The sequence below is a fragment of the Myripristis murdjan genome, chromosome 5, assembly GCF_902150065.1.
Source record: "Myripristis murdjan chromosome 5, fMyrMur1.1, whole genome shotgun sequence".
Taxonomy (NCBI): domain Eukaryota; kingdom Metazoa; phylum Chordata; class Actinopteri; order Holocentriformes; family Holocentridae; genus Myripristis; species Myripristis murdjan.
This window is the reverse complement of record NC_043984.1, coordinates 33,257,597-33,279,950: the sequence shown is the minus strand read 5'-3', so window position 1 is coordinate 33,279,950 and position 22,354 is coordinate 33,257,597. Positions and strand designations below refer to the sequence as shown.

The 22,354-nt window shown below is 40.2% G+C and overlaps 1 protein-coding gene across 2 annotated transcripts in view; it reads right to left on the bottom strand.

The window, feature by feature from the left end:
• Positions 1–11,445, bottom strand: part of mtss1 (MTSS I-BAR domain containing 1) — a 72,400-nt gene extending 60,955 nt beyond the window's left edge. For both annotated transcript variants that reach the window (XM_030051181.1, XM_030051182.1), the window contains exon 1: positions 10,591–11,445. In XM_030051181.1, the coding sequence (XP_029907041.1) occupies positions 10,591–10,662 (72 nt within the window). In that variant the 5' untranslated portion in view covers positions 10,663–11,445. The remainder of the gene's footprint in view (positions 1–10,590) is intronic.
• Between the last annotated feature and the right edge of the window lie 10,909 nt (positions 11,446–22,354).

Below are 22,354 nucleotides of genomic sequence, written 5' to 3'. Positions count from 1 at the left end.
CATGGACTGAGCTCCTGTTCCTCTGGTTGTTGTTTCTCACAAACAGCTGACTGAATTTTTTTAAGGCCCTATGAAATTGTTTTGCGCATTTTACTTACTGTTGATTTGTAACTTACATTTTTACCATTTTTGAAAGCAGGAAATTTTTGTGTGTCCATTACAATGATAAAAAACATAAGCAAAACGCCGGTTTAAGGTCACTTAAATCAAAGTGCTTTGACCAGCGCAGTCTACAAATAAAAATGCACAAAGTAAAGTTCGCAAAGTGGAATAAGCAAATAATAATAATAATAATAATAAATTATAATTATTAAGAGTTTGCAAAACAGTAATAATACTCAAGTCCTTAAAAATGCTACCTTGTGCTCACTCAATTTCGCCAGTTTTGCTTTTGAACTACCTCCAAAAACTGCTACAAGTCCATCTTACTTTCAGGTACAGCTGACAGTGTGCTGGCAGAACCTAGCTGTTCCGATTCATAAAAACCATTGAGAAACTGTTCTATCCTGTTTCTGAGCTTTTTAGAAGTTGTTGTCGTATTGTTTGCTGGCTGCTTGTTCAGATATCTGTGTGTGTTTGAAGCTGTTCACAGTGAGCTACTACACAAAAGCAACAGGATTTCTGCGATGGAAAGAAACTGATTTTCTGTGGATAAAGTTTTATCTGTATCTCGGCCTAAATTATTGATATAATCTGACTTTATGAGATTGCTATATATGTGAATGTTATTATTCTGCATTTTTATGTGTTAATATACGAAAGCCTATTATGTCCCAACTCTATGACTCAGTCAGTGTTGCCTCCTCTGTGTGTGTGTGTGTGTGTGTGTGTTACTTTGGTGCTGGTTGCCATGGAGGAAAAGGAAGTCAACATCAGCTGATCTCCACATGTTACTTTGTCTCTCTGTGTTCACTATATTTGTCTCTACTCATTTGCATACTATTTGTGTATCTGTTGCCATCTCCCTTGCCTATTCCTGACTTTTATCATGTATCTGTCAGTCAGCTGTTTGCTCTAAATATCCATAAACACACATTTACATATAAAGTCCACTGCTGCAACTCATCAGTGCCATAAAAGTACCAATTCTTGGAGCAGGACTGGGTACCAGGTAGTGGTTCTTTAATGGCAAACACCAAAAAAGAGGGCAAAACCAATCATGCCCACAAGATCTAAACTAATGCTGCATCTTACTGGTGCACAGAGGAGTGAATTACAGTCTCTTAAACAAGTGAGTAATACATAGAAATTAAGGTATAGAACAGACATTTCTATTCATAAACACAGATGATAATCACTGAATCAAACCCAGAAGAAACAGAAAAACTCCAGAGTATCAAACTGACAGTACTTTCAGAAGTGCTTCTGATTACACACGGAGACAAAAAACAAATATTTACAAATTACTCTCAGGTTGTTTCTTCTTAGTGCAAGGTTACCGTGGGAAAGTTTCCTGCAGACACCACCTGCCGGATCTACTTTCCAATTCAAATATTAAACAACAAGGGATGTTCTTCTAACAAAAAAGGGTACTGGGACATTGATATTTCACCACCATCTGTACTCATATCACACCCTGGGAATCATACAACCCAACACTACACTGAAGTTCAATTTGCTTAAAATGCAATCAATTTTATTGGCATCAAAACTGTAGAGGTGGTTGGGTTTTATTGTCTTTTTTTTCCTTCTTCTTCATCTCTTTAAAGTTGTTTTGTTTAACTGTAAAGCACATTGCATTGCATCTGATGGAATAAAATGTGCCAAATAACGTTTGCTGTGGTTGGTTGGTGAGAAATCAAGTGATACATGATACATAATTACAGGCAGAAGTGGGAATCACTTGTGACATGATACCATATGATGATACCATCATGATATTTTTCCCACATAATGATGTTATCACAATACAGGCAATTCTGCATTAAGCTACAATACATTAAGATATCTGTAACTGAGGAAGAAAAAGTACCCTGGAAAAGGCAAAATAATTTTGAAATAAGCAGGAATCAATCATGTCCAAATGAAATATCTAAAGGCAGACATAAATACGCCTCATAGTAACACAATGTGCATCTGTGCAAATTACGTTGATAACTCAGATACAGATCTTTGGCACAAGTTTATCAATAACATATCACAAGAGCAAGTGTATGTTGCAGTATTGATTTATTTTTTATTTTTTCGTGCAGGTATTATTTTGTATTTGTATCGACAACGGGAACCAGTATTCTTATCAATACATTCTTACTGACAGCAATCCAGATCTAGAAGAGAGTCCATTTTAGTGAACTGATAAAAACGCAGCCTCAGTCACAAGTTAATACCGGTGCATGTGCGTGCGTGTGTGTGTGTGTGTGTTTGTTTGTTGGATAATCCACATCTCCCATTGAACTGCACTCATCCATAATGCCATATCAAATCTTTCTCTCTGCCACATACACACCCATCACCAATCTCTACCTGCTGACTCATGTCCCACCTCCTCTCCACACCTTTCCCTCCAAACACACACACACACACACACACACACACACACACTTGTCCACATCTAATTGCTCTTTCTCTACTTGTTTGTTTTCTCTCCTCCTTCATTCCTCTCTTCCCTCCTTTGCAACAAAGACCTCGAAATAACACCTTTACCTTTGTGTCTGTGTGTGTGTGTGTGTGTGTGTGTGTGTGTGTGTGTGTGTGTGTGTGTGTGTGTGTGTATGTGTTTGTGTGTCCACACCCATATTAACCCGAGGCTGCCTATTTTTCTGTCAGCACTGCAATGGTTTGGACTTCTCTGAAATCAACCGCTCCCATTACACACACACACACACACACACACACACACACACACACACACACACACACACACACACACACACATATACACATACACACACATACACACCTTTGTCTACCAGAAAGTATACAGTACACTACCAGGGATGTGACTAAAGCTTTACTCACATCACAGTATGACTGCATGTGTGCGTGTGTGTGTGTGTGTGTGTGTGTGTGTGTGGTCACTGCTCCAGTGCACATAGCTCCTCTGTATTTTACTGTCTGCACACATCGGGCTGGTTATATACAGACAGAAGTCTATGATATAATAATGATTATAAAACAGCACAGGACACCTAACCATTGTTTACAAGTGTGGAGAGAGAGAGAGAGAGAGTGTGTGTGTGTGTGTGTATGAGGACCAACTATTGTGAAACCATTGTTCTCGTGACAATTTGGGTTATGTGGACATTTTGGGTGGTCCTCTAGCTTCTGTCAGGCAGTACATTTCCTCGTCAAAATGCAGCCTTTTACAGAATAGACCAAAAAAAAAAAAGATTTTGGCTAAGCACAGCTACAATTCAGTGTCTTGCCACCACTTTTCTGTCCTGGCATTTGCAGCAATTTGTTGCTCACTACTTTTTCAATGTTTCAGTGGGGCTACGTGTGCACCAAGTAATTCTTTTATGGCATTACTTGTCATTTTTTACAGTAGTGAAATGTCAGGCTCCGGCATTATTTACAGTGCTGTGTGTGTCAGATCTGTAGGCTGTTGGCTTGCAGAGGATAAAGTCACCCAAAAAACACACCCGTGTTTGGAATGAACATGGCCACAGTAGAATACCCAAACGAGCGAGCTACATAGTGAATGACGTAAGAAAACAACAAAGCAGCCAGCAGAATGAGAACCATGCACAAAAAATTTAAACCTGAAAGTAAGGCCGAAGCTTCAAATATTCACTGTTGAAGCTCCAGAGCCACAGAAGCTCCAGAGCCCCAAAAAATGATTCGGAAGGGCTCTGTATGTTTCATTGCAAGCTTTGGAAACTCGCGTTGGCACAGTACCTCTGTCCTTAGGGAAATCTGTGCGGTTGTTTGGTGCGCGCTCCGTGATTGCCCCATTTGGATTTATAGGCCAACTCATTTAGAGTGAACATCTGAGTATCTGTTCGTAAAACTGAGGGATTATCCAGGTAATTTACTTTAAAAAAAAAAAAAAAAAAGGTGGTCAGGACAGCCCAAGAGATTTCAGATCAGTCGGTCATTTCATGTGCGTTGTGTCGCTGTTTTTTCAGGACACACACTCTCCTCTCTCGTCAGCACACACATAAACACACACTGTGCTGCACTGAAGCAGCCCGGACGTCTTAATAACACTGATCAGCTGCATACAGGACAGAGCGGCCCAGTTTCATTTAATTAAACCATTAACTGCAGGATAAGTGCTCCTGGTAACTCTCTTCCAGGACAATAATTTCTACCAGTGCATACCGACACACCGCCCACAGTCTTACACCACTGTGTTCTCTCTCTGATCAACATGAGCACATCACACCAAACATGTACACACACGCAGATCTCTCACTCTTTCTCTCTCACACATACAGTCATTTTTGCCCGGGGGGGAAGGAGGAAGGCAAGTCAACTGCTGTTTTGATTGACGTTTTACTCAGAAGTCTACAATTAACAGAGAATATAATGCACAACCCACAGTGGAGGAAGAGTGCAGAGAGGGGAGGGAGAGAAAAGAAAGGGACGGGTGAAGAAAAGAAATGATGGAGGAGGAGACAGCAGGAGAAAGAGAGAAAATAATAATAGAGAGTGGAGAGGTGAGTGGCTAAACCTGACAGGATAGAGAGATGGAGGAGGAGGAGTGCAGAAGGTCGCCGGCTCATAATGTCAGTCCTGATATAGCTGAGACAGAAATCAATAAGCTGTCTGTCTCTCTGTCTGTACGGAGGCAGAGTGCTGTACTACTGCCAGTTTTCTGCACGACTCCTCTCTTCTCTGCAGGCTGCAGATGGGACAAAATGTCAAAATTTGATATATCATGATACACAAAATGTGACATTACAGACTGTATGTATTCAGCAATCACAGATGAGACGACTGCCAAAGAAAACTGTCCCTGCTCAGCAACCATACTGACAAGTAACTTTTTGTATATCAGTCTCTGATTATGTATTTCAGTCTTTGCTTATCAATTAATTATTTCAGTCATTTATCATGTAAAACCATAACTACTGTCTGATTCCAGCTTCACAAAGATTTCAAAGATGCAGAAATTGTCCTTCTCTCCTCCATTCATACCGTTATAATATTAATAATTTGTTTTTTGTTTTGTTTTTTTGGCTGCTGGTCAGGCTAAGGAAGCCAACTTGAAGACATTCAATTAATCAACATATTAATAGTCAACTGAAATAGTTGCAGCCCTTAACAATGTTGACAGCAGAGTTTAATTTAGTGAAGCAGGGAAAACCTGCAGCCTCTGAGTTCCACTGTCATTCAGGCTGACAGGTATATTTCACCTAAACATCTCGTCTGAATTTATGGTTTCACGACCAGAGGCCTGCTGGGTGGAATTTTTTTCCAAAGATAAACATGATGTATTTTTTTAAATACTGTATGCAACCACAATTTCATATTTTATATATTATTTTCTGTCAAGCTGTTCAATCCTGATTGAAATCAAATCTTGGGCATCTTACCATATAATGACCTAAAATCTGTGTGTGTGTGTGTGTGTGTGTGTGTGTGTGTGTGTGTGTGTGTGTGTGTGCGTGTGTGCATGTGTGTGTGAGAGAGAGAGAGAGAGAGAGAGCACTTCACAGGCGTGGCATGATGGCCTGGGGTGAATATTTTTCTGAACAGCTACTCTCCACTTAATTAAACATGACTTCTGTGTGTGTGTGTATGTGTGTGTGTGTGTGTGTGTGTGCGGCAGATGGCGGGAGTGCCCCCATTGGATCTCTGCCACATTTGGTAATATACCAGGATATGATGCTACAAGCCCTGCAACCCCCCCCACCAATGCGCACACACACACACACATACACACACACACACACACACACACACACACACACACACACACACACACACAGGATCCAATAAACCTCTCCCTTCGTTCGTACACAGTTTATTTTACCACAAGTTCCATCAGGTTCCACTGAAGCCGCTGATTGTTCAGATTCCAGTTAGCATTGAAATGTCAGACAGCTGGAGTGAACATGACAACAACACCCCGTCCAATCAGAGTGAAGGTCAGAGTGACTGACAGCAGCGAGGATTTCTCATCAGAAAAAACTAAAGACAGCAAATCTTTGAAGACGCTGAAAACCTGAATATAAAGAGCCTCAACTGTACTGGAGGGTTTTCGGGCCTAATATTCAGATGTAGAGCACCATAACCACAATCCAAACAGGGAGAAATCAACTATCCACACAAAGTCTGAATTTTCAGCATTAGAGAAACAGGACGAGATTTGAAAACAAAATGATGCATCTCTATGAATTCCTTCACAACAAGTCTGGAATTTCTCACTGCAAAGGTTTTTTTTTTTTTTTTTTTGTCAGAGGCTGACAAATCAGATGTTTTTTTGGGTCATGTCTCCATGGAGATGTTGATCTACTTTGGTCTCCAAGAACAGAGAACTATATGATAAAAGCCAAAAGAGCTACAAACAAGCAGAACAAACATAATTGATATGGCAACTAGCTGCTGACAAAATGTGAGTTCATGATATAGAGATTCTATTGAAGACTGTCAGCTTGTATTTTACGCTGTAGTTTCTGTAGCATTAGCTAGGCTCAAACTGATGGCAGCACTAGTGAGCTAACTTCTCCTAACTTCTCCTAACCAGCGTCTGTGTTATGTCTTGGGGGAGGTCGGCCAAACCTGACAGACAAACACACACACCTAAAGACTCCACTGCTTCAGAATTTAATTAAATGCGGACTAGACTCAAATGAGCAGTCGTCTCCACTTTGCGGGTGAACAACTGGAGCAGTGACAGGATGTCAACCACTCTCTAAGGCTTGTGTTATACTTCCTGCATCTGTGAGTGTATGAGCGTCCATTAGGGCATGATGCAAATCTCCTAAAAAGTCCGCAAAAGTCCGCATGAACCTGTCAGCGTGCAGCCCAAACCATCAAAGTGGCGGCCACACTGCCACTACGCTTCGCCCAGCTGCAAGAGCTCCAATTGCAATCCCCTGCCTGTGTATGGAATACACCCCCTCCTGGTCTCCAGAAAGAAGTATACACAACTACTACACCTCCATGGTGTCTACAGCTATCCGTGTACTCGTCCACACGGTATAACTAAGCCTTAAGTCATAATGACCAATTAAACAATACTAGGTCAAAAGCTAGAACACAGCACAGCTAGAGCACCTAGAGGGCTTTTAATTTGAAGAAACTGATACAGGAAGTGACGATACTCCACCGCTGCCTGATCAAGGTACACCATTGATCAAGGTGCATTGGTTCATCAGTCAGTCAGTAACTCACAGACTTTCATATTTATAAGGCTGGGTCCATTTTCACCTCAGGCGGACAAACAAGGCAGAGGAGAGGATTATGATACTGGAGAACAAGTAAGAAGGTAAATTTAACTGGCTAATGTTGAGTTAGACAGATTTTACAGTTCACATAAACACTGATAATGTATTCTCCACTGATGTTCATGGCCAACTAATTATTAGTTTGTTTTGCAGTCAAGTGTCATTTCATGTCAAGTTTTAAAGTCACATATTGATATTCAGTCCCACCAGGGCACGCACACACCACCCACATTATGTAAATTCGGAATGAGCGTGTTGTCTGGCCTGAACCAGACTCTGGGACTATTTAACTCTCTCTGAAGTTTCCCACTGCGACGGTATAGGAGGGGGCTCGTGTTTTCTCTCTGATTCGTCACGATCCAGAGAGAAAATGCCAACATCAGGGAGCGATTCAGCTGATTCTGTTTGGGAAAGTGGTGAAAGCAGAGTGAAATCAAAAAGGCACTAACATGTACAAAAAATGATGTCTAATGTTTATTATAATGACTATTTGTCCATCTTATTAATTGACGGAAAGCATTGTGAAATGTGTACCAACAGTCTTTGAAAATAAAGCGTTCCATTTGACACTGAAACAGATTAATCAATTAGCAACATAGCTGTTTAGCCACTTATTGCTGATCCTATTAGGCCTGAATATAATATTATTAACATTCTCTGTCCAGGTGCCAATATTGAAAATATTTTCAAAACTGCATGAGGGCCAAGTGCAATACCCAAATCTCAGAAGCTGAAATTTTCCGATCATTTCCTGATTCTTAAATGCAGTAATGTGGAGCCACAGCGATGCACTTGTCTACAAATCCTCTTCACCAGATGTAAGAAAACATGAGCAAGACAGAGAGAGAGATTATTATAATGAGACGGAACGAGAGGGAGAAAGGGAGAAGGAGAAAGAGAGAGAGAGGGATGTGTTCGACAAGAGAGAGAGGGGAGAGTAGACAGCGGAGGAGGAGGAGGAGGAGGCGGCTGTGTGTCCTGTTTGACCTCCAGAGAACAGCTGACACACTCACACTAACACTGACTGGATGTTTAAAGGCACAATCTAACAGCATTTACAGAGCCGGCACAGTTCCTCTCTTACAGCAGGGTGATATATCGATATTATATTAACACCATGATGTGAGACTAGATCTGGTGTGAGGTTTTGGATATGGTAATATGGTGATATCATGCAAATGTTTTAAAGGCTGCATTAGTGTAACGAACACTCACACTATGACTCGTTCAAAGACATGAACGGAGAGACGTCTGAGAGTTATCTGTCAAGCTAAACGCCTGGACCTGGCCGGGTCCAGATCCTGTAGAATGAAAAGAGCTCTGACTGGCACTGAGGACAGCAATGAGCTACAGCCAATGAGAGCACGGGACACCCAGGGGAGGAGTGCTCCATATTTCTTTATTTCTATCTCCTTGTTTTTTCACCGTGAATCAGCGCAAACTCTTTAGGAAGAAAAAAAAGCACGGTGTTGCATCATTTCCAATGTTTTTGTAACAAAATGTAGTTTGGAGAGGAAATTCCTCCAGGTGAAAGAAGGTTGTGTAATGTGGGATTTATCTTGGGGAGGTGTCAACCAATAAAACATCAGTCAGGTAGTGGCAGGCGTAACAAAGGCGATTGTATTTGTTTGCTAAGGTAAGAAGTCAGAACAGGGCCATAAGGTGTGCCACAGATGTGTCGTGCTGCAGCTGTAGCCTGAAAACAGAAATGACTAATATGACTGTGCACATTTGAATGTGTGTGTCGTGCTGTGTTGCACGAGCGCTCAGACAGCTGTCAAAACGCAACTGAAACGTGACATTAGCGACGAGGTTAGCAAGGACTGTTTCTTCTGTTAACCTGACTCCTCCAGTCAACATCTGCCAACGAGCAAACCCAGCATCCTCAAACAGACCTCTGACCGAATATAAACCTCTTACATGCTACAAACTGTCGTAGTTTAGCAGGGAGGAAGTGCTTGGTAACTTTAAAGGACCGTAACACGCAATTCATTTCCAATGGAAGCAGTTTTACACACACACACACACTCACAGTCATATGTGATGAATGTGTCATTATTTCACTTATTTCGCTCCAACCACTTCTCTCTCTCTCTCAATCTGTCAGCCAGCAGGAATAAACTGGACAGGTTAGAGTCCAAACTGAGACATCAGCTGGAAAAGTTCACACACCTCCTCTTACAAAATGATTTCACACACAAAAGCACAAGAGGCTTACGATATGAGGAATGAATGAGCAACCAAAAACTTTGTTAAAATGTATACTCAAGACACACGCCACATTAAAAGAGTAAGATGAATGGGCTCATCAAATAATAATAATTAAAAAAGAAAAGCTGTGATGAAAAGAGTCTTGATTTTCCGGGGGAGTCCTTGGGTGACCCTGAAGGCCCCCTGGAGGTCCATGAACGCCTCACAGACAGACAGACAGCAAAGGGCAGCTTGCTCAACAAACATCAAAGAGCACACAACTGGTACAGACACCCCCCCTCCCACACACACACACACACACACACACACCTCCTAAATCCTCCCCTCTCTTTTTACACTCCTCTAATTCAATACCCAGTCAACATCATTAGCCCTAATAATCAATTTAAACAGTTGTTCATAAGATACAGGGCTTCAGATTTGCATTTTTACATTACACTTCACCATTCTTCTCTGTTTTAAAGCCTGTCCTTCTTTCCACATCTAGTAGTCTGTTTGAAATATGGGATTAGAAGGAATCCATGATGCAGGGGGGGAAAAACACAGCAAAACATGAATCTCCCATTAGAAATGAATGGGAAACACACCACCAAGAACTCTTCCTTTACTTCTAGTAGAAATGTATTGAATCCCACCGAGTCTTCTTGTTTAACTACCACTTTGGGATGTTGTTGATCTAATCTAATCCGGTCTCTGAAGCAGAGATTTATGACAAGAAAAAGAAAACATAAAGCACAAACAGACTTCAACATAAACCAGATAATGATAAAATAAAAAGCAAAACAACATAGAAACAATTACCTGAAAACAATAAAATAATAAAGTCAGGTTTTAAATTGAATCTTAAAAACTAAATGAAAATTAAAAATATACTTTGTTATTAAATTAAATTTTAACAAGTGATCATGTGAAAATAAAGTTAAGATAAAGCGCAGATAATGAAAAAGCATTTGAAAACAAATTGTAAAAAATTATCAAATATAGAATAAAGAAAATTACAAATTAAAATAAATAAAAAAAAAGATTTATGAATTTTTCTTGCCTTCATGTCGTTCATGATGAGCTGGAAGAGCCCTCCCAAGGCGCTGCATTCCTTCTCTATACCCGCATCCATTTTTCCACAGGCTCCGGAAAAAAAAAGCTTCCCAACACACAAAACAGTTGAAAAAGTCTCCCAACCAAGTTATGAAATACTCCGGCACAAGAATCAGCACAGGCTCTTTGAGAGGGGGGCCGAGTTACAACACCCGGAGGGCAAAGTCCAGTCCAAAACAGCGGCGGAGAGGGAAAACAGTTTTTAAAAAAGCACAAGTAAAATCCAGGTCGGACAGAGAGGGAGAGAGAGAGAGAAAGTCAGTTCAAGCGGATAGTCTCTCACCCAAACCTGGCTCCAACTAACGTTCAGCTTAGTCAGCCGATGCTACCAGCCGGCCAACTTGATAGACGTCCGAAAAAACACATCATCATGGCTGAATCATGCGGCACACAGCCTGGAAAATGTCTGGCACTGATTTTTTTTAGCTGCTTTTAGTTCCGGCTGGTCCGTGACTTCAGGAAAAAACAGCGGCTGCGGAGCTAACTTGGCGAGCTAACTCCGCTAGCAACCTGTGACTGGCTCTGCCTTCCCAACCGAAAACACACACACACACACACACACACAGATAGATACACACACACACCTCGGTCCCGTTACGCTAATTCGCTCAAAATAAAGCCGTATCGCTCGTGTCCGCTGCCCGGCTCGGGTTTTAAATCTTCCCCCGTCTCTTTCCGACGTGTATCCGACAGATTGGACGCGGCTTCTCCGTGAGTTTCAACGGGCAACGCGGCCGTTTTTCCTCCACTTTCTTCAATGGGAGTCCAGCAGTGAGCGGAGCGGAGCGGAGCGCGAGCGACGTCAAGCTGCGCAGAAGAAAGCACGTCACCCCTGGACGTCACTTTACAAAATAAAAGCCTGACAATGTTGGAGTGGATTAGGTGAAACTTTGTTGATTAAATTAAATTAAATTAAATTAAATTAAATTAAATTAAATTAAATTAAATTAAATTAAATTAAATTAAATACTCATATTCAATCTGATTAAATCTGTTTTTTCTGTTTTTTTGTTGCACATTTTAGATCTTATTCTGTTGTACTCAGATCTTATTCTGTTGTACTTAGATCCTATTCTTTATTTATTTATTTATTTATTTATTTTTAATCTTTTTTTATTTATTTATTTAATCTGTAATCTGTGGATACTGCTGAAAAACTACGAATTTCCTGCGGGATGAATAAAGTATCTATCTATCTATCTATCTAAATTAAATTGAAATTGAATTGGAAGCAAAATTTTCAACACAATCATACTGAGTTGAAATTTAGATTTGCTAAATGTTTGGATCACAGCATTGTAATGACTTGCAGAACAGTGGCAGTAATGTAAAACTTACTCAGACAGAGAGTGATTATGACATATCTGTGTTAATAACAATGTTTTGAAAAATTGTTTATTCACACGGAGTACACCACTGAAATATGCTCACTTTTACGAAACAACAGCAATTATGATAATAATGATGTAATTAATTATTGCATTTAAATGGGAGTCAGATGCTTCCCTGCCAACTGGAGATCAGTTTTGGAAACAGACCGATTGACTGATAGATAGATAGATAGATAGATAGATAGATAGACAGACAGATAGATAGATAGATAGATAGATAGATAGATAGATATGGGTAAAACATTTAACACAGTATGAAAGTTGTTGTTGTCGTTGCCCATCACCCTTTTTTCTCTTGTGTCTTAAATAACTTCAGATTTTTCTCATTAAATCTTGTTTCTTGATAACATGTATCTGTCCAAGCAAAACAAAAAATACCCTAAGATAAAAATAAAGACTAGCCCACAGTAAATACAATTCAATACAATGTTTTTTTTTTTTTTGTTTGTTTTTTTTGTTTTGTTTGTTTTTTTCACAACACATCTCAGAGGCCTGTTGCACAAAACTAGGATAAGGGATTAAGCCGGGATATCTTGGTTATCCTGGATTAACTTATCCTTGATCCGGTTGCACAAAAGTAGGATAGTGGATAGCAGGATATGTTTTGATATAAGTTACCATGGAGATGTATTCTGTGGAGCTAGCCTGCTCCAGACCAGGCTAAGTTCCAGGATTTATTTAATCTTATCCCTTATCTCAGTCAGCAGTCACCACAAACGGAAACTAAACGTTATTCTACTGCCCACTACGCATTGTTATCACATCGTCACCTTCCTAAAATAATCGCCTAAGTCATTTTTTCAGGTTTTTCAAGAGACACAAAAAAATTCACCAAAAATTAACTATGATATTTATTGATAATTTCACTCAAAAATGTTATATAAAAAAAGATGACTACTGACATACTAAAAACAATGTCAGTCAATTATGTAACATAACAGAAATAAATGACTTAGGCAAATTTCTGAACATGCCTTTGTTGACTTAGGCAATTGTAATATGTTATATGCCAAAGTTATACTAAACCTCATCACTTACCAATTGAGGATGAGCCCTGGATCATTGAAATAACTTCACTGGCAGAGAAAATTTTCTTTCTTCTTGATACCGCTGCCATCTTGAAATGCTTAAAATAGCCTAAAAACGTTTTTTTTTTTTTTTTTTTTTGCCTTAGGCAAAAATAAAACTACCAAAGTCACAGTTTTTGCACACAAGTGATTTAGGCAGTTATACTTCAGGGGTAGAATGGCATGACCTGTTCTGATGCTGGTGATTTCACCAGAGGTGGCCAGCATCAAGAGGAGATGATTTAGGCAAAAAACTCATTTTTGACAAAAAAAAAAAAAAAAAAAAAAGACTTAGGCGATTATTTTAGGAAAGTGTCGAAACTAGACCCCCTGTCATTTAAACATTTGTGATCATTAATTTGATGATTTTAGATGTTGCAATATTAGATAATTTACAGTTTCCCATAGACTATAAAATACACATCCCATATAAATATAAATACACATCAAAGAGTAACATGACATTCCTTTATTGAATAAGGACAAATCAAAGCAGGTAAACAATCAGCTCCTTCACACAGTGACTCTACATGATAGAAAGCACAGAATCAAAGCATATTATACAATACAAGAATAAAGACACATTCAAAGGTCTGTATGTAATACACCCTGCATGTGTGCACACTGAAATAAATGCAGGACAAATCCATACACAACAAATGAACAGACAAATGAATGGATGCAGTAGCAAGCTTGTATACACACAGTATACAGCACAAACGACATAAGAGGCCAAATCAGTTTCAATACAATTAAGCATTCTTTTTTTTTTTAATTCCTCTGCCAATGCAGGCCATATTTAACTGAAATTCACAGCATGCATCTCTGCCACTGCAGGACATATTTAACTTAAATTTAAAGCATGCATGTTAACTAAAATAATTTAACACATATTGGTCCCTGAGCAGCCGACCACTGTCGTCATCAGGGAAGATGCAGGATTGTCCCAGTCTGTGTGATGGCACTCTGGGGGCCCTCTCCTTCCTCAGGCAGGCCACACTGTGGAGGACAGCACAGGCCACAGTGATGTCACATGCCCTCAAAGGGCTGACCCTTAAGTCCTGAGGACAGTGAAAAGCGTGCCTTCAGGAGGCCAAAGGTCATTTCAGTCCTGGCCCTTGTCCTGGCATGGGCAGGACTGTAGGCCTGCTGTGCTCCCTGGGGGTCTGTGGTGTCAGGAGAAAAGGCTGGCAGGCATACCCCCTGTCCCCTAGCAACATACCAGAGAATTCACCTGTCAATACAAAATCTCGTCATCACAAGCTCATAAATAGAGTGACATTCTTGACACAGCCATGATGTAAAAAGTGGTTATTAATAGAGGTTGTGTGGCTCACCTTGTGATAGGCGCTGATAGATTCCAGAGGTCTGAAAGACTTGGGAGTCATGGACTGAGCCAGGCCACTTTGCCACAACATTGCTGATCAGACAGTCAGCATTGCAGACCATCTGAAATTATAAGATGAAGACTATTAAACCAATCAACTGACATCACAAGCAGTGTTCATTAATTGACAATATCAAAAAGTCATGTTCACCTGAACATAATGCTGTGAAAGGATTTCCTATTCACAAAACCCACCTCATGGGCACCTGAGGGGGATTTTATCTTGATGTGCATGCAGGGGAGCATGAGGGGCAAATATAAGGATAACATAAGAGGAACTTTATTTATCCTAAAGTGAAATTCAATTCAGTCAGTGAGCTCATCTATTTATCAAATTGTTATACAGTCTGAAGGAGTTACATTTACACAATTTCACTCACATCTGCAGTAAATTTCACTTACAATTTCAACTGATTAATAATCAGAGTACAGCTACGTTTTCGGAGATGTTAATTAACTATTTGGATTGTAATTGTGATGGTTTCAGCGGAACAGTGAGTGTGTATTTGCGCACTACTTACGCATTCAGGCGGTCTGCAGTACTTTTCCACGCTTTCTCTCGTTGTTTGATAACAGTGGCCGTGCTGCCCTTCTTTTTTATTTGATTTTTCACCTCCTCGTAAGCCTCCATAAGGATTTCTGCCTCAGAGGGGGAGAAATACGCTGCTCTCGCTGCTACGGTGAATCGGTGAATCTGTGATCGATGGCGGGGTCTACTGAGGAAGCCGCGTGCGCGCACTTATCCAGGATAGGTTTCAGCTGGCTTGATGAATCCGTGTCTGCTGATCCTGGCTTGGCCTTTGTGCAACCAATTGAGCCTGGACGCTCGTGTTTTGGATTCGTTGAGCTCGGCTCAGTCACTTATCCCGGATGTCTTAATCCTACTTTTGTGCAACGGGCACCAGCAGCCATACCCACCCATGGATACCAAATATTTGCCAGACGCTGTAACTGTTGCAATGGCATGAAAACAGAAAATGATGAAATAACTTTATTTTCAAAGAAAACATAAAGATAAGGGCTTAATGTTTGTTATTCAGTTGTTTTGTGTTCAAAGTTGTCTGTTGATAAAAGCTGTAGGCTAAATAATCAAATAAATCAGATTTTGCATGCAAGTTTGGCGCATCTTTCCAGAACCCAGTTTTAGCTGTTACACCTCATTTCTCTTCAGTGGAGCTTGACATTTTCCTCTGTAGGGATTTAGCAGCAGGGGGCTATTCCATGAAAGCAGCTAAAGAAAGCTGCGCTTACGTGATATAGCCTGACTTGAATTAGCGTCAACTTTCACTAAAGCCTCAACCCGTTCCACTAACGCGATTCAGCCGCGTCAGGTCAACGCTAATTCTAGCCACGTTTGAACAAGCCTCAAGTGCGCGCGTTCACGGGGAACATAAGCAGCCCAGAACAGTCGATTGTCGAAACGAAGATACAACTGCCTCAAAATGAGGGGAAAAGGAGAGCCTCGACATTTTCAGCGGCGGAGCAGACACTGCTGATGGAACTATATGAAGAATATAGGGAAATCATCACAAACAGGGCCGGCTTTTGGCATAGGCGGTACAGGCAATTGCCTAGGGCGCCATCTGCTGGAGGGGCGCCGCTAGTGGCCAGGGGGGCGCCGGAAGCAGGATTGTTGACCGGCGTGACACCGTCGGGATATGGAAATCAAAAAACTGGAAGTAGGCTAAGTAGCCTATAAATTTAAACACAACAGAAAGCCATGGTTTGGACTGTATTTAATGCTTTCATTCTTTGTCTTCACAGCTTGAACAAAATGATGATTATTGAGTTGTTTTTTTTTTTGTTTGTTTGTTTTTTTAATGGTTAATAGGCTAAATGATTTCAAAACTTAGGAATTTATATTAGCCTATATATGAAATTATAGGTAGGCTACATGTAAAAATCCAAATATAAAGGGATCATTCAAAAAGTGGGACGACCATGAATCCAATTGGGATTAACTGAAATATGTGTTCTTGTAAACGTCCCTCACCTGTGTCAACTCACCTCTTGGCTTCGGGCAGAATAGAGGCGGATCATTGCAAATTGCAGGTGGGAAATAAAATAAGACGTCTTTTTTTATTTAACCTCATGTTCTTTTCAACCCTTTTATGTTCAACGCTTGTTGTTGCATTTGATTTATGACTTGTGCTATATGAATAAAATTTGATTGAGTAATTGATTGTTTATTCGGTTGATTTCGGAGACTGACAGTGATAACACATGATTTTCATTAGGTTTATTTTTATTAAGTAAACACGTACATTCATGCTTGGTCACATTGTGGGAAATAGGCTAAGTCTGAATTTATATTTCCGAACACGGACATGGTGTTATTTGTGTCATTTGGGGGTCTGTTTGCGTCCGTCGGACATTCACTGACACGCAGCTGAGCTAAGCTTGGCTGTAAGCCTGCCACGGAGCAGGCTAGTTCTGCTGACTAAGTTGCCATGGTTATTGAGCTGCAGCTTATACAAGCCACTTTGATGGAACGGAACTCTCACTTAAATTAGCGAGACTCATCGAAATAAGCCAGGCTATCCCGTTAGCCAGCTTGATGGAATAGGCCCCAGGTCGTATCCAGAGACACACAAATAACATTACACTGATGTGAAATACAGTCAGTACAGTTCACACTTCATGGAGAAAAACTATGCCTACTTTACAATTTACAATGTTATTGGTCTTTTATTCTTCAACATTAAACATTAATCTTATTTATCATGTTTTTATTAAAGGCTTTTATATATTATTATGATATTTTGAAAGTGAATGTGAACAACGTGAATTAAAAAGCTGCATTTGTGTGCTTAAGTTATGTCTTTGCCTTTTTGCATGTTTGTTTGTTTTTATTCTCAAATCTTGCAAAGTTTCACCCAAAACTGTTTAGCAGAGTCTTTTTAAGTACAAGAAAGTATTTGAAAGCAGTGTGAAAGCTCATTTATTAAACATGTGTTTCATATGTTATCTACTTATGTATTTATTGACACCAACAATCGTGTCATTTTTTTCCCCCAGGTCAGTTTTTTTTTTTTTTTTTAGCGTTTTATTCTGAAGGTTGACACAAATTTCCGGCCAGGGCTTACTCTGGCGCGCTTGACGCAGCTGCGGCTCGTCGCTGGGTTGCTATGTGGCGAAGCCGCGGCGGCCCGGCGGGGCGGAGCTATAGAGACATTTAATGACAGAGAGCAGTGAATGAAAAGGACGAAAATATCCCGCTGAAGCAGGAATTTACTGTCACTTTACTGACACTCTACTGCAGCGGGAGCAACGTTACTGCGAGAAAGCTCGACTTCAATAAATAATAATAATAATAATAATAATTAAAAAAAAAGTAAATAAGAACATAAAATAAAATAAAATAAAAACTGTAGCTGGTGGAACTTCATGGAAGCGCACATTTACTCCAACATTCGACATGAACCGATGAAGCTATGTTGTTTTTAGAGAGAGCTCAGCAGAGAATGAACAAAATATGTTAAAGTGTTATTGTTTGCTGAATTTGAAAATTTAGTGCCATGTGTAACATCAATTTACACACTGAATGACTTGCTGTCACTTACTAATGTGTAAATTGATTTTGCATCTCTCTCTCTCTCTCTCTCTCTCTCTCTCTCTCTCTCTCTCTCTCTCTCTCTCTCTCTCTCTCTCTCTGTGTGTGTGTGTGTGTGTGTGTGTGTGTGTGTGTGTGTGTGTGTCTTTGTGTGTTTTCAGTTAAAACCATTTCATTAGTTCTAAGGCAATATTGACTTCTGCAGCCGTCAGCAGAGGAACTGCAGGTGGAGAGTGAAGTATGCACCATGTACTGAGTAGTTCTGAAGACTGACACTAGGGGGCGTATTCCAAATGTTGTTCATATAGTCATGCATAGGATAGTTTAACTGGAACCTTAAATTTGAGATGAACATCAAGCAACGTTTAGGTAGAAACTAGACACCGAGACTTTAACCCTTGAACTTATTGATCTTTTTTTAAAAAAATCTTTTTCATGTCTTTCATTATCTGTTTTATTTTATGTATGCACGGCACTTTGTAACTGTGTTAAATAAGTGCTATAAATAGGAAGTTATTTGAAATATTATTAGTATAACATTAGGAGGACAGTGTTAAGGCTACTGAAGTAAAAAAAAAAAAAAAAAAAATCAAGTGAAAATACAGTTTTTTCCCATTAATTTCCATTCTTTCTGACTCTCTTTTTCAGGCTGTATTGACGCCATCTGCTGGCCGTAAGTAGGAGCTACAACTGAAAATACTTCCACATTGGCTTCGACACACTTTACTGTGACTTTGTCTACAGAGGGAGTGTTTAGCAAAGGCGTAACGCAAACACGAAGGCTGTTCCTTGTGTTCTTGTGAGGCAAAATGTGCAGCCGAAAATTTGTAATGCGATACAAAACCATCTGCTGTAGTGTCACATGTTTCAGGTGGGGGGCGCTGAAAGAAAACTGCTGGGAAAGAGCATTACCAACAGAGAGGAAGTCGTAATTTGGTTTGCTCCGGTGGAAACAAATGGCAGTTGTGGCAGATTTTGAGGAGAAAATTGATTCATACTACGTTTGCAAAACTGTTTGTGGCAGTGATGGAGCGTCACGTAAAGCACATGTTCTGCTGTTGTCGCCATTTTTAAATCCCTCTCTCCACCATCACATTGCTTTTATTTCCCCAGTGTAGAAAAAAAATCAGTGTAAACTGGACCAACAGTGGACCTGCAGGAGTCACTTTACATGTGTGCCATGTTAAAAAAAAAAAAAAAAAAAAAAAAAAAAAAAAAATATATATATATATATATATATATATATATATATATATATATATACATATATATATATATATATATATATATAAACAGCTGGTGTGGGTGAAGAGCTTGCATTCACATTTGCGCAACTTGTGTAGAGTATGAACAACCGACATCTGTGGAGGTGACATTTTAAATAAAGTCCCAGCTCAGTTTTTCACCAAAACTCACAGCCTCTTGCTCATGAAGCCTTTTCAGTTTGGACCGTAGCAACGCTGCTTTTAACAAGAGATAGTTTGGTTTGACCTTCAGCGACCCCTGATGAAGGGCTGAATGGTATGGTGCAAAAAAACATTGTGATTAATTTTACAGATATTGCAATTGCGATTTGAGTCATGATTTTAGTAGAAATGGTAATTTTTGGTCATTTTTGTGATTTCTGCTGGGTCGTCTAACGTCTGGAGGGTATGATTCATCTTGGTTACCACTATTAAACATCAGCTAGCTAGTGAATCCAAATAAGATAACATTAGCTAACAGCTAATTTAACTTCTTCCACGGCCGTCCACACACGCTTCATGACCGCACAGGACGATTTTGCAGAGGTGGCCTTTGCAGCAATATGTGAGCGAAAATCCAAGTGTTTGGGAGGTACTGAACACACTGGAGACCTGGATTATACAACATGATGAGAGTGAGCTTTTTAAATGGAACTTTTCATAATATTTTGTTGCTGTAAAATCATAAAATTACAGCCACAATCAGAGATGGCTGGTGTTTTTGGAAGATGAGTTTACCATGAAGTTTCCACTGAATGCTGCAGTCAGGGAACAGCAAACTTGAGAGAGATCGCCGGTATGAACGCAACAGAGTTTGTTCACACTTTAAAACACATCACATAAGTTATGGTTTGTTAACATTCATTAAATTCATTTCTGAAACTGAATGTTGTACTGATTGACTCATGGTAAAGTCATCATATGTGGCCTTGTCAGTTCTGTCGCAGCTCCCATTGCAACAAGAGTAACAACATGTTTCTGTTTTTTCCTCCATCCCCTGAACACAGCACCCATGGGAGCCAGTTGGAGCTGCAGGGAACCAGTGTTACGTAACCTTATAATAACCATTACTGAGAGAGAGAGAGAGAGAGAGAGAGAGAACAAGACAGCTAAGAAAAGAGTCTTTGCATGTGTGTATACCATCATTTACATGCAGGCGTGCGTGTAGGCATTCATGGTTGATCCCCAGATCTGTGTGTGTGTGTGTGTGTGTGTGTGTGTGTGTGTGTGCGTGCTCGCGCTTTCCCCAGGCTCTCGTTGTGTTTTGCTGATTCACCCAGCAACAAGCTGAATCACCAAGCCAGCATCCACCTACCGACCGCTCTGATTGCCATGGCGACCAACCAGTCTCAGCATGTGTATCTGTATCTGTGTGTGTGTGTGTGTGTGTGTGTGTGTGTGTGTGTGTGTGTGTTTTGCTGAATCACAGGGCTGCCATCTACTTACCAGTCCCATCACCACAGAAACCACCACATCAGTATAGACAGCAGGCTATATTTACACTGTACTTGTTGAATCATGTCTTTAAGAAATGACTTGTGGAGCATGAAAAACCATATATGCATTCTATAATTCACAATATGCATTTCTATAAACTATAATTCTGTTTTGCATTTCTGTGGTGAGTGCCTATTGCATGTGAGGGGGAAAAAAAAGCCCAGCGAACACAGATTTAGACCTGCTGATGCTGGCGGTACACACTCCTCCTCTGATCATAATGAGCATCTCACAGATGAAAATCATCTGACCCGGCCGCAGAAACGTCTCCTGACACTTTCACTTTCTGCTGCGCGCTCGGAGACACGAGGCACTGAAGCGTCTATTCAGGGTTTCAAGTTTTGCCCCTGGACTATGCCGTGGTGTTCAGTTGGTGGTGGTTAAAATACGGGTCGCGACCCAAAAAATGGGTCGTAGGGCTTGTCTTCCGCGGTCCAGAGCAGGAGAGGAGGGGGAGCAGAGCAGAGTCACCTCGCTTGAAAGAGTTTACCAAGCTTATAATTTAGGTGGATAGAAATTTTCATGATTATATTCATAGTATAAACACCAAAGCAAATGGCACTGGAAAAATGACAGAAAATCACCAACTCAACTTTATTATATAGCATCTTTCTAAAAAAAAAAAAAAAAAAAAAAAAGCTTACCAAGTGCTTCCAACAAAAAATTAGATAAAATGGAATTAATTACAGAAAAACTAGAAAATAAAAATGAATAGTGAATAAATTTCAGTGATTTAAGATTGAAGTGATCTCATCTAGGCCCAGCTGTTCTGATGTTTTTTCACCTCTTTTCTCTCTTTGAGAAAAGAGTCTCTTCGGCTTCATTAAAAGCGCCTCTGAAACGTCACGTTCTGCAGATAAACATGTCCAAATTTCAGATCAGTGGTGTGTGCGCTCCTTCAGAAAAAGTTCATTCTAAGCAGCGCCACCTTGTAGCTGAAAGTCTGCAGCTTCACCACGTTTTCAAACTGGAGCTCAGAGAGAAAATAAGGAGCCTTGTGGGAGTGAAATTCATCTCTCATTTATTGGTAATCAAAGCACAGAAGCTCAAGTTTGGTTCATGACAAATGCAGTGGTGGGAGGATATCGTGTCGTCGAATGAAACATCGTCTGTGATGTTTTATACAAAAACCAAAACCGAGGAGGTGTGAGAGGAAATGATGTGATGTTTGTGAGTCAAGCGCTCTGTCTCTCTGCTGTTTAGGAGACAGTGCAGTAGTTTGGTTTGTCGTCTAAAAAGTACCATCATTTAAAATCTGCACCATCACTCACTTTGTCACAGTCGGTGTCACTTGCTGTACAAGATGTCCTTTTTGATTCTGGACTTTGAGCAGCGTTGTAGCTCTGTGGTGAACTCACTGTAAGCCACTCCGGAGCAGTAATTCAGCCAAAGGCTCGACATGTTAGATGTAAATGGCTGATTATGCATGCTGGCACTGTAATCTGTAACCTGCTGTAGTTATTTTCCGCTTTTGGATAAAATGTGTTCAGATTTACTGAGGTTTATTTCAGCAGCAGTGTTCTCACGTTTAGCTGACGAAATTAACTCAAACAAGTAATGACGAGGCTGGCA